The 12,399-nt window shown below is 51.5% G+C and overlaps 5 protein-coding genes across 5 annotated transcripts; 2 read left to right on the top strand and 3 right to left on the bottom strand.

The window, feature by feature from the left end:
• Positions 1–13: 13 nt before the first annotated feature.
• Positions 14–2,179, top strand: GT037_003482 (c2h2 transcription factor protein; the record flags this gene model as incomplete). The annotated part of the gene is made up of 1 exon (XM_038928529.1): positions 14–2,179. One exon carries the CDS (start codon positions 14–16, stop codon positions 2,177–2,179), a length of 2,166 nt encoding a protein of 721 aa, XP_038788236.1.
• A 3,439-nt stretch (positions 2,180–5,618) lies between these two features.
• On the bottom strand, positions 5,619–6,149 carry GT037_003483 (uncharacterized protein; the record flags this gene model as incomplete). Its single annotated transcript, XM_038928530.1, has 1 exon — positions 5,619–6,149. The coding sequence occupies one exon, from the start codon at positions 6,147–6,149 to the stop codon at positions 5,619–5,621; it is 531 nt and encodes a 176-aa protein (XP_038788237.1).
• Positions 6,150–7,631: 1,482 nt separating this feature from the next.
• On the bottom strand, positions 7,632–8,440 carry GT037_003484 (copii vesicle coat component erp5 erp6; the record flags this gene model as incomplete). Its single annotated transcript, XM_038928531.1, has 3 exons — positions 7,632–7,781; positions 7,844–8,232; positions 8,314–8,440. 3 exons carry the CDS (start codon positions 8,438–8,440, stop codon positions 7,632–7,634), a joined length of 666 nt encoding a protein of 221 aa, XP_038788238.1.
• A 673-nt stretch (positions 8,441–9,113) lies between these two features.
• On the top strand, positions 9,114–10,058 carry GT037_003485 (uncharacterized protein; the record flags this gene model as incomplete). The annotated part of the gene is made up of 1 exon (XM_038928532.1): positions 9,114–10,058. The coding sequence occupies one exon, from the start codon at positions 9,114–9,116 to the stop codon at positions 10,056–10,058; it is 945 nt and encodes a 314-aa protein (XP_038788239.1).
• A 193-nt stretch (positions 10,059–10,251) lies between these two features.
• Positions 10,252–12,293, bottom strand: GT037_003486 (uncharacterized protein; the record flags this gene model as incomplete). Its single annotated transcript, XM_038928533.1, has 2 exons — positions 10,252–11,914; positions 11,965–12,293. 2 exons carry the CDS (start codon positions 12,291–12,293, stop codon positions 10,252–10,254), a joined length of 1,992 nt encoding a protein of 663 aa, XP_038788240.1.
• Positions 12,294–12,399: the final 106 nt, after the last annotated feature.

Genomic DNA, 12,399 nt, shown 5'->3' on the forward strand with positions numbered 1-12,399 from the left:
CCTCCCGACCATTATGTTAGCGCTACCCACACAACGTCACCATCTTTCAACCATACCGTCACCACCATCTTCACATTCCTCCTATCAACAACTACCCCAGCCATTCGCTGCACAACACCTCTACGACCAGAAGCTCCTCAACGACTACGTCGAGTCTCAGCAACAAATTTACGGCACTTCGTCTGGTAGTGCACCCAACCCGTACATGACGAGCGCATATACCGATTTCGCAAACCCGGCCATCCGCATTCAGCAGTCGACACCAACACCGCAGCTTCCTCAGGGCTTCGCACAACCCCCGATGCTTTCGGCCAACAACACCAACACTGGACTCGAGTCCTGGAACAACTATGGTAACGTGCAAGGTCAATCTCTCCAGACACCTTCGCAGAACCAGAACCGCAACCGCGGCCACCAGCGCGCCTCATCATCGTCTTCTGTAGGCTCGAGTGCCTCGCAGTACCAAGCCGTCGGACCTTCATCAGGCTACCAGTACGTCGCTCGCCCTGAATACTCGCCTTCGCACGAAACCGCGCTGGCTGACTCATTGAACATGGCTGACATATCCAAAAGGTCGTTCCAGAACCATCTGCCTACACCCTCTCAAACACCTACTCAGGACTCCTTCATGAACAGCAACAACTTCAGCAGCAACTTTGCCCCAAACATGGACCACACCATGTCAGCCCATATGTCGATGAAGCAAGCGCTCATGGACCAAAGTGATGACGTACCAGACTACGCGCACTCCACTGGGCAATCAGTATCAAGTTACGGTCACGACTCTCCTGCTACGCCACACACAGCACAGGACGACATGGACTTCAAGACGCCTGCCAATGGTGAGGACCTCTGCAGGATAGACTCCTGGCTCTTCAACCAGTTCTGTGCTTACAATGAACCAGATATGCGCCCTGTACCCAAGTTCGAAAGGACATACACCGACATTGCGGCCGACACTGGCTTCTACGAGCCCAGTGCCGTCACCCAAACAGTGTCGCAATCAAAGCCAGCACAGTCTTCGTTGCTCTCGCCATACCGCAGCAACGCCAACGAAAACGTACAGCGAGCGCTCCAGGCAGCGCAGTACGCGCGCTCACAGTCGCCAAGCAGCACTGCCTCAAGAAGTGACTCACCCTTCCGCAAGAGCTCACCTTACCGTCAACCGAGCAACTCGTTCAACTCCCCCATGAACACTGCTGTTGCTGCACGTGAGCAAAATCGCCAGGCTGACGCGGCTTATGCTATGAAGTCTCAGATGCAACCGAGCGATGATTCCGAGCCAAAGACCATCTCCCCCAAGGATGCCCTACTGGACTTCCGGGAATCGGACGAAGAGTCCAAGGTTCCACTGTTTCCGGAGAGTGGCGCTAGCGAGTACGACGGCCAATACAACGGTGGCGAACAATATAGGACTGCTACTCAATCCAGCTTCGACGCACCATCCTCATCACAGTCCTACGGTCGCGACAGTTGGGCAACACCACAATTCTCACCAAACTTCTCTACTGCAACCGCTCCATCATTGCAACAGTCGTCCAGCTTCAACTTCGCCACACCATCAATAGGGAACATGCACAGTTTGCCTATGAACGCACCATCTCAGTACCGATCAACACCCAACACTATGGCGTCGGCTGTCGACCAGACACCCGAGTTTCCTGCACACTTGACGTCGATGGAATCCAGCGCAAGCGAAGCTGAGCCACCGAACGGCAGCCAGAACAGCGTCTTGTCCGACCGCTACATGACAAAGCCAACATCTACCACTGCTGAGTCTGGTACCTACTCATGCACGTACCATGGCTGCTCCCAGCGTTTCGAGACCCCACAAAAGCTTCAGAAGCATAAGCGTGAGGGTCATCGAAGTGCCAATCTCAGCACGGCTATGACGTCGGCGGCTATTTTGGAGCGTAATTCGCAAGCGGGACCCCACAAGTGTGAGCGCATCAACCCCACGACTGGCAAGCCTTGCAACACTGTATTTTCCCGCCCTTATGACCTCACACGTCACGAGGACACAATACACAACGCGCGCAAGCAAAAGGTTCGCTGCGCACTTTGCGTCGAGGAGAAGACTTTCTCGCGCAATGACGCATTGACACGCCATATGCGCGTCGTGCATCCCGAGGTCGACTTCCCCGGAAAGCACCGCAGGCGTGGAGGTAACCACGACTGAGCATAGCTTAATGCGCAATGTTCACCGATTTCCGCAGGAGCCGTGCCCCTGCATCATCTCCGCTCTGCAGACGCCAGAACAGCCGCGACTGTTCTATGGCACGCAGCTTCCCACACGGATGAAATGCTACGCACGAAGACTCTTCTTTGCCGATCTGGACTTCGACAGCAAGCGTGTTTTCATTGTCTTGGACACAGCCAAGAGTGGTGCTTATTCCCGCGTCTCTCACATCTGTGGTCACGCACCTGGTTGCATCGCATTCAGTTGTCGCTGGTCGGAACTGAATCATTCGGTGTTTTGGGCTCTTTCCTTTCGACTGTACAGTATTCCTCTTTGATCTCCTAGTACGTTTTTTGCGGATATGACTTTTCAGCGACCAACAAGCGGGCGCATGGGACGATGATTTGATGAAAGAGATGGCTTTCGTATGTGCACAAAAAAGCGATGATTTCATAGACGGCATCGCCGGCTCCAGGGGCTTTGGTTACGTTTGGGATTAGATTTCATTATTCTCGATATACCTGACTCCATTTGGAGCACCATTAATGCTGTACAACACTTCACTATTCCTCAGAATGTCGGAGCCACTTCTTTGTCTACACACCGTACTCAGCAACGTATTGGCAGAAGAGGAGGGACGGACAAGCGGATGTATTGAATCCATTGTAGCTAGCAATGATACCCCAAAGTAATATCAACGTCAAACAGTGTTCTTCTTGCAGACCATCCATTCACATCATGAAGCCTCGTTTGCTGTCATTAACCGGTGACGCTTGTTGAGCTGCCACCATGCATGTTGTACACAGCGACGGCAACGCCGGTCTCAACTCAAATGACACACTCTGACAACCACAACTGCAAGCATCGTGCGTCTCCTCACACTGCAGCTTGAACAACCCAAGCTGACAACACTTCAAGTCTTACACTCTAGATTCAGCCTCTTGTTCCAAGTGTAACATCGTCGGCTATGCATACTACAAGCAAAAGCACGCACAGCTGCACGGCTGAACTGCACACCAGGGTGAGAGCGCCGCGAGATCTGGGCCCATTACCGCCCCGCGGGCCACGCTAGCGGGCTCAGCCTCTCTTTTTCCAACACACGCATCTCCACGCATCTCCTATCAAATGGAACAAGTTTTCGTTCTAGAAGCCTTCATTTTTTCTTCTACAATGTGGACGAGGATGTTGGATTTCAAAGCAGAAGAAAAGGATTTAATCGGACCGAGGCACGGGGATAGCGATGGTGGTGTGTGTACCCAATGCAGCAGCAATTGATCCATGATTCCATGGTTGCGTGACGCCCGCGGGCGAAAATGTGGACATGGCGAGTATCGCAATGGTATCATTGATTTACCGGCCATTTACCAGAAGCTGCAGTGCCGAATTTGACAGCCTGCATATCAGCACATAGTTTGCATAGTGGTGTGGTCTCTCCTCGGTACACTTTCACCCAATCCGTGGCTCCACCGAAAAATGTCGGACCTGGCTTGCACGAAATGAAAGGTGCGTTGGCCCCTGTCTTGTTACTGCTATCCCGTCGGATCCGAGATGGATGTGGGACAGACGTTTGGTGGATTTAGCATGATGGGGAACCGCCGCCGATGCAGTACGAGTGCATGGCGTCATATAGGGCTGAGAAAGAGCGCTGGGGATCGCGCAGTGCATTCTATCGATAGCAACGGCGCGTTTGCAGTTTTGACGGGAACGGCATCCGAAGTTGCAATAGAGTTTCATGGGCTTGTGTTACAAACTCAAGTTCGCATCATCGTCGACTCCTAGAGTTTGGCAGATGAAGCTATTGACGTCGTTTTTTTTAAGTATAGAGTTCGGTCGAAATCCGGTCCATCTAAGCAGTTTCGACCGATGTCAGCCATGAAGAAAACCTTGACAAGAACAGTTTCATGCAAGCTGCTGATAGCTTCTCGATGTCTACCGCAACGAAGGATTAAACACACTCGCCCAATGATGCGTACACGCCTATTGCTTTCTAACACGGTATATACGCTTGAAGATCGCCGGCAATGCCAACCGGATACCCTTTCCCAGCTCCACGCGAATGACGACCTTTATCCACAATCTGTCTCCATGTCAATCCGAATTTCCGCGGCGCAAGTCTTTCTTGGCTACAGCTATCGATGCAAGGTTAAGCATAAGGTTCCACTGATGTGAAAAAGTAGTGAAGTCACTAGAAGCAGATTATCCCGTTAAGGTCTGCCGATCATGATGCGTTGCTCATTTGTGGTTCCAGGTGATTGGTTCCAGCGGTTGCTCTAGGATGCGCGCGTGGACGGCTGTTCCACGGAAAAATCACGCGCATGCGGTATGGTTGAATGGGTTCTGAGGATCTGAGACGGGTTGGCATTGATGGCAATGGTTAGTCTTTGGGCTGTGGCTGATGAGTACGAAGTCTTACGGCATGTGAGCCATCCATGTCGGCGGTAATATCAAGGTTTTGGACGGGTTGTTGAACGTGCCACGGTTCTGTTACAGATGACATCTCAAAGTTCCGATCTAGTTGTCAGGAAGATCTTGAGCATTTCTGGTCTCATGCTGCCATGTTACTTAACAATCTTTGTGGTACATCTCATCTTAAAGTAGTCTGCTAGAACCATACTGTCTCAGGAACGGGTATTCACTGAAGAATCGACTCCAATGCTATTGGGAAGACTAGATGTGAGAGCGCCGGCATGCTTCAGGATAACATAAAAGTGATGCTCAAACGCATGTTAAACAAGACATTGATCTTACATGTTACAAGAATTCTTATCGAGTTTTCGTTTACTCGGAGCTGCCATGGTATGGAGTGATACTTGAGTAACCGAAACATCTCGTTACAGCTTTCGTAACAACACTAGTGGTGAATTCATATATTTGGTTTGGTTGAGAGTCCTAATGACGATGTGTTACCCTCGGTAGTCCGTCTCCTGCGCTCATAGGTGAACCAAAGGCGGGCTGGCACGACAGAATAGTTATGATCGAGATATGACATCGCTATGGCGCTGCATCATGGTCCGCCTTTCTTAGACGTGAGGAAACATGTTGGACCACTCTACTCCACGAAAGCTACTTGCAGGAAGCGCTTTTAGACTAGCAAAACCTTCTATGATGATGAATAACCGCGCAAGTCCATATGCCCCAAAGAGTGGGATAGTTAGAGCGTACTGAAGAATCGGATGTATCTGGTACATCAGTTGTGTAGCAGTGTCAACTTGCGGTACCCCCAATCGACGACAAAGGTTCGGCAATTGCCATATGGTCAGGAAACATAGGTTACCAAAGGTAAAGTCGCTTCAGAGTAGTAAGACAAAGGCACTTCGCGACAAGTCTCTTTCTAACAATGATGGAAAGTTGAAGTCTCATGCGATGAAGTGTATACAAATGAACGTGAGTGATATGACCGTTGAGATTGCCCACTCTGATACCGTCGCTTTTCCAGGATTCATCCGTGACGTGTTCTTGAATCGGGTGATTGGCACATGTGCAGAGTTTGTACCGAGACGAACCAAGTGCTCCAGGCCCCACATGATAGGGTCAAGATCTGATAGGGATCCGGAGGCAGATTAATGAAATCGAGCGGAGTGAGTTCGGAAGGTCGCATGGCTACACCCTCTGCTAGTACCAGTATATCTCTCAGTTCTAGTGATCCTTCGAGATATAGAGTCACTGTCGTACCAACGTCCAACGGCTTGTGGAACCAGAAGTAAGACCTTGGAAACGTGCACAACACGATACCAACGACGTCCAGCTTGAGCATAGAGACATTCAAATGCTGAATGGCGCGGCCGATACATTGAAGGGTGAACCAGAGCATTTGGATGGATGTAAGGATACGGACGAAAGCGTCTGCTTTGTTCCTGTCCTCGATGGTGTCTCGTCGAATACTGGGGAAATCGATAAAGCCGTGCTCGACAAGGTAGTGAACCTGATGGGCGTTGACGGGAAATGGCGGGTAATCTGGAGGGTCAAGCATGAAAAGCCTCTCATGTCGGCGAAGAACGCATGTGTCATGGATCAGTCATGATATCCGAGTTTGGTGAATGCGGTAATCGAGTGTCGAGCGGACAGATGTTGGACCTGAGTAAATGATGCTAGAATCTCGGGAAAGAAGATGGTGAAGGCAACCCATGAGAGCTTTGTTGCTAGATATGACCGGAAGTCGCATTTGTCGGGCACATTCAAAAACAGAACAGACCAACTGCACAAAAAAATGGTGACAATGCAGCTCCAGACGATGTCGATTGTACCGCGTTCATTTGGTGAAGCAACCCAGCCGTGGGCCAGTGTCGAGTTCATGATTGTTGTGGGTACATGTACAAATCTTTCATATAGGATCGATGAGAATCGTCTGTGTATCCAGTAGGCCTCTTTATGGTACCCTAATGGTTGTCAACAGCTTGAGGTCAGGCTGACTTCAACAGACTGTGCTCTCGCCAGCAGCATTTCACATCTGGGTACAGCTTGTTATCTCACAAAAAACAATGAAGCGTAGGATTCTAGCATAATCAGCGTTCAGATAAGGTTGACTGAAGGAATATGAGTCTAAAATTGACAGCCACTAGGTAAGTATCAAGTCGTACGATTGGTTTGGTTCCGGAAGGAGTAAGGCTCAACCATGCGAGGCTGGATGGGGGCGAAGCGCATAGTCGTTTGCAGCAAACGAGGCACAGGAACACGAGTTCGGGAGAGGCCGTTCTAACCAGATGTTGGGTTAAGACTGCCATCGTTCTGCTTGGTATGACAAAAATAGCACTGTGGGTATTGCCCAATCTTATTGTGAGCCGGCACCGTCGACGATACTCAGCCAGATTTGTGGACGCATGAATTACCGGAACCAAAACTCGGTTCTTCAATGCTGAGCGAGTCCGACGGTAGTTGCTGTCTGAGTCAGGCTATCGACAAGACTTGTGTTGAATAGCGACAATGTGTTAGTGCCGCATCGGTTTGGCAGTATGGTAATGTCCTATACCTAGCAGTACCAGTATTGGATCTGATGCTGTTAGTGAAACTTGCCGGTACTGGAATATGCCGATAGTGAATAAGTGCAGGGATGGTAATGTGCTGATAATAGATACGTTATTGGTATTGATTCGTACACACCAGCACTTCCGACTATCTCGATACAACAGATACGTCGGTACTTCCTGTCAGCATTGACGAGAATGCTCCTTCAGGCGCTCCCTTCTACATATACTTGAACTGGGCATATACGGGACCAATGAGAAAGGCAGATAGTAAAAGTGCATACCTATTCAACACGTACTTTGTGTGATGCTATGCCTCGTTCAAAATCACAAACGCTAACCCCACCAACCCGTTGTTCCAACGCCGTATTCCGCAATACAGATGCAAGAGCATTTCACCGAGCCAAGGTAAAACATGGCTTTTCCTCCAAACTTGTCCCTCATGTCTTTGTACGCGCCAGAAACGAAACTCGACGGTCATTTCGACGGCTCTAGGTAAGCTTCTGCTTGATGAAGAAAGCTCGCAAGTGCGATAGTTGCCAAACGCAAGTAACACCCAGAATTACAAGTTGGATGAGGGTCCAGCGAACGACACGGGAGTTGGTATGCTCGGACTGGTCGCGGAATTCGGCTTCGCGCTCCTGCAGAATGTGTTAGCCAGCATTCTTTCACCTATGCAGTGATGTGTAGATGCCCGACTCACTCTTTGGAAGACCTGTTCCCTCCTGACGTCCTGCAACCTCGAGTTCAGGTCCCTGACCTTCTGCACCAGCGTCTCGACCTTGTCCTTGTCCGTGCTCTCGATCCTGCTGGTCTCGCCAATCGCCATGTCCAGTGTGAACTTGACTGTGCCGTGCACGCCGGAGCTCAGCCAGCCGCCACCACTGCTCGGTACATTCTGGGGTGTCACGCAGATCCTATGTTGGCCGCTGTCGGCAGCGCTGAAAGTGAAGCGGCCCTCGGAACTACCTCGTTGGGCAACAATGCGGTGGTTGTTATCAAATGTCTCTTCCACAGTGACGAAGACGCCGACGTCGGGCTTGGTTTGGTAGGATTTGGTTGCGTCGTCCCATGCTTCGGCGTGGTAGTGGCCTGGTCATGTTAGTCGTGTTTCTTGCGCTGGCCCTGTGGCGCTTCTAGGCCAAGAGGTTTATTTGCGAGTATGTCTCGTACCAACAACCAGTGTATCCTTGGGCAATTCCTCGTAGAAGCACTTCTGGACCGCACCGTCCATGAAGAAGTGTAGCGCTTGTGATGGGACCGCTAGCGCAGCGGCGAGCAGTAATGTTGGTTTCCACATATCTGCGATTCTGGTACCCTGCGAAAAACTGGCTGTAGCGCGGAGGTGAGTGTTGGGTGAGCTGGTCACTTGGGAATCTTGAAGCTCGAATGCTCGAGATCGCGAAACTCCAGGTGTACGTTCCGAAAGCGGTTAGGCCTCCGACACGTGCATCGCTCCCTCCTTTCGCGTAGACACCACGCACCAGTCTGATGCGCACATGTCTCTGGCTTCAGGACTAATACCCGTCACCCGAGAGCGTTCTCCGATAGAGGCCTGGTGTTCGAAACGCAATTCGGAAATGCTAGAGACCAACGCTGACGCGGATTGTGCATGACAGGCCTGGAGCACTACCATGGTAGCGCGAAAAGGATGTAGTACTCTATTACATACCGTCGAATACATGCGTAGGCAATTGACTCCTCCTCTCGTTTCCCCTAGCCGAGTCAGCGGCGAGGATACAGGTAATTCCACCTCTTTGAGACACCTCCGAGGCCAACCCCGCAGCTACAACGTATAACCTAGGTAATCAATCGAATCATCTGCAGCTGATTGACTACATCAACAGTTCTAGTCCCCATTTCCAACCCCCTCACAATTTCTCAAGTCTACTAGAAAATCTACCTCCTCTGAATTGCTACATCAAGTGAACTCCGCCTCCATCTTCATACAGGCAGTCGAACCCACCACCGTCATGGCCCTCTTCTCACCCTCGATATCCGCTCTCCACGCCCTAGAATCAACACCAAAAACTATTCTAATAACGGGAGGATCTTCCGGCATCGGTCTGGCAACGTCAACCCTCCTCTCAACCCTGAACCCCTCCCACAACCTCGTCGTGCTTGACCTGCGACCCCCGCCCCAATCCTTCAACCATCCCTCCTCGAATCTTCTATTCCACGAGTGTGACATCACCTCCTGGGTCTCCCAACGCGCTGGTTTTGAAGCAGCACACAAACGCTTCGGCCGTATAGACTGCGTCTTCGTCAACGCAGGAATCGCCGAACAAGGCGACCAATTCTTCAACGATACGCTCGATAGTGATGGGAAACTCGCTGAGCCAGATCGGAGAACTTTGACCTTGGATATGGATGCCGCGGCCGATACAACGAAACTCGCTATCCACTATCTGCGGAAGAATGGAAGAGACGGGGGTTCAATTGTGCTAACAGCTAGTCTGGCAGGCTATCTAGCTTCAGCAGGGGCGCCATTGTATTCCGCGGCGAAACACGGTGTCGTGGGCTTGATGCGAGCGTTAAAGCAAGAGTGTGCGAAACTAGACATTAGTATATCGGTTGTTGCGCCTGCGATAACGGTCACGCCTATTTTGACGGCGAACAACAGTGTCTTGGCTATGGAGCCGGATGTATATGCAAAGGAGATGGCGAAGGCGGGTGTACCGATTAACAGACCGGAAGCTGTTGCTTTGGCGGTGTGTTGGTTGTTAAATGAGGGGACCAAGGCGAATGGTGCGGGCATATTCATCCAAGCAGATCGTTTTGCGGATTTGGAGAAAGGCTTGGCGAAGAGCAGGCAGGCGTGGATGGGTAAGGAGATGTTAGATCTGTTTCGTGGGGGGAGAAATGCGCCATTGTTTGCGAGGCTGGAGCAGGAGGGAGAGCCAAAGGCGAAGATATGACGTGACACGGGTACTCAACAAGTAGGACGATGTTGTGCATTCGTGCGTATAAGACGGATAACGCATCGTAGATAACAATTCCGATGGTCGACATCTATATCCAATCCCATATCATGTCCCAACGTTTCCCTTTCTTGCCGTCCAACGCCATCGCTATGCTAGCAAAAAGATAAACCAAACCCCAGTCAGGTACTCACTTCCTCGCCCTCTTACTGCTAACCTCGCTGCCTTGAGAAAACACGCTTGCACTTCTCTTATGGCCTTGTCCCGATGCACCTTGACTAGTCGCTCTTGACTGCTGTTTACTATCATCCTCCCCCTCTGCATCTACATCTCCGTCGTCATCTTCCCCATTAAAGCCTCCCTCATCTTCCTCGCCCTCAGCGTCATCATCAGGATTATCACCGTCGTTGTCATCTTCTTGATCATCCCTATTTGCCTCGGCATCGTCCCCATAGTTTTTGTTGACATCGTCCTCATCTTCGTCGTCGTCATTCTCTCCATCGGCATCGACTTCCCCGCCTGGCGTTTGTTGCGAGTCAGGAACTTCGTGTTTCAATTGACCTTCTCCTTCAGCTTCACCATTTTCATTTCGCCGAGCTTTCATAGCAAGCAGAACCTTGCATTCTCCCTCCTCCTTCTCGCGAACTTTGCGTACGTCGAGTAATTTGCTGACCTTCGTGACGAGATTCTCAAACACCTCACCGACCTTACTCGTTGGAATGCTGACAATATCACTGACGCCCAATGCCGCCAGCATTTGGCCAATCTTTTGGGTCTGAACATTACTCTTTGCTTGTCGCATCTTGAGCAGCTTGTCGGAACCAAAGGTAATACCCGACGTAAGTCTGTCATGTGTTGATACATTGAAACGATGTTCTTGATGTGGAGAGAGGTGCTTGACAGGCGTTTGCGCCGTGGGTTGTTGGTTCTGTGCCATACTTTGCCGTCGATTTGCCGCTGAGAGTTGTTGTTGTGCCGAGCCGGGTGTGTGTACCATGTCGTTTGCGGAGAGGCTGAGGCGACCGGGTCCTGTTCCGCCGCCCGAAGCGCGTTTCTTGCTGCGATCCTGCTGAAATAGCTGCTGGAAGAGAGCCTGGAGGGCTTGTGATGACGTAAAGGCCTGTAGTCCTGCGGAGACTGCCTGGTTCTGGGGCGGTGCGTCCAATCGTGCCCGAAGTTCCTCGCGCTCAGCATCGAGTCGGTTGGCGGCCATGTTGATGCGTTGGAGTTCTGTCAGTAGGAATTCTTCCTCTTTGACCTCGTCCATTGTGCGGTTGATGAGTGCCGTGGCCAGCATCTTTCGATTCCGTTCCATAACTGGGTCGAACTTTGTAAGCATCTCGTATAAACTGTACTGGTCGGCGTCCATTGAGACTTCTGGTATACGTTGCTTCATGAGTTTGGCCGAAATATCGTAAAAGCGGGCCTTCAGGTCCTCCAGTGATCGCTTCTTGGAGGGCGCAAAAGGCATCGTGGCTAGTGCTTGGTCCTCGCCGTTGGCAGTTTCTGGTGCATGTGGTTGCGATGGCCTGTAGTCATAACGATCCCATATCACAGGCCAGCGGTACGAGTAGTCTCTCACTACCTCGAATAGGTAGTCTGTTTCCTCGCGGCTCCAGTCGTCACTCCGTAGGTACTGGTCGTATTCCTCGTCTGTGAAGCCGGGCATGTCTACCTTGATGTCATATTTGGCGTAGTCGGCGCACAGTTCGAGGTAGTTGTCGGCGGTGTCGCTTTCCTGCATCATCGCGTCGTCGGCTTCTTGTACGGGCGGTGCGGTCGTCGGCTTGCGCCGCCAATGCTTCAGAACGAGGCCATCGCTGCGCGCTGGGTTCGTAAACGGCTGTTGTATCCTAGAGACGCGAATTAGCCAATCTTCCACAGGTTCCTCACCCTTACATACCATCGCTTCGCCGGCCCTGTGCTCTGTCTCTTTGCCCGGTACGCCTTCTTCTCCTCGTAGACGGCGACAGGCGGTGGGCGTTCGCCATATAGCGCAGCAACCTCGCGCGCAACGCCCTCTGGTCGAATGAGAGTCAGTCTCGACCTTTTGACGATTTCCCAAGGAAAGACGTAAGGACTGCCAAACGTACGTATCTTCCTGCTCCCTCCTGCAGGCTTTGACCGCTTCTGTGTCTGCGCCGCCACTGCTGCTGGACCTACTGCCTTTGGCGCATCACCGCCGGCAGCAGGCAGCCCGAGCATATCGCGCACATCGCGTCCCGACGCCATCGCAACTTTCGCAAGGCGCCGCTGATCGATGAGCCGGTAGTAGGAGAGGGTGCGGGTGATGGATTCGCAGGCCCCGGGCTGAGTGGACGAGCTTAATTTCGTTGTT

The sequence above is a fragment of the Alternaria burnsii genome, assembly GCF_013036055.1.
Source record: "Alternaria burnsii strain CBS107.38 chromosome Unknown 730, whole genome shotgun sequence".
Lineage (NCBI taxonomy): Eukaryota > Fungi > Ascomycota > Dothideomycetes > Pleosporales > Pleosporaceae > Alternaria > Alternaria burnsii.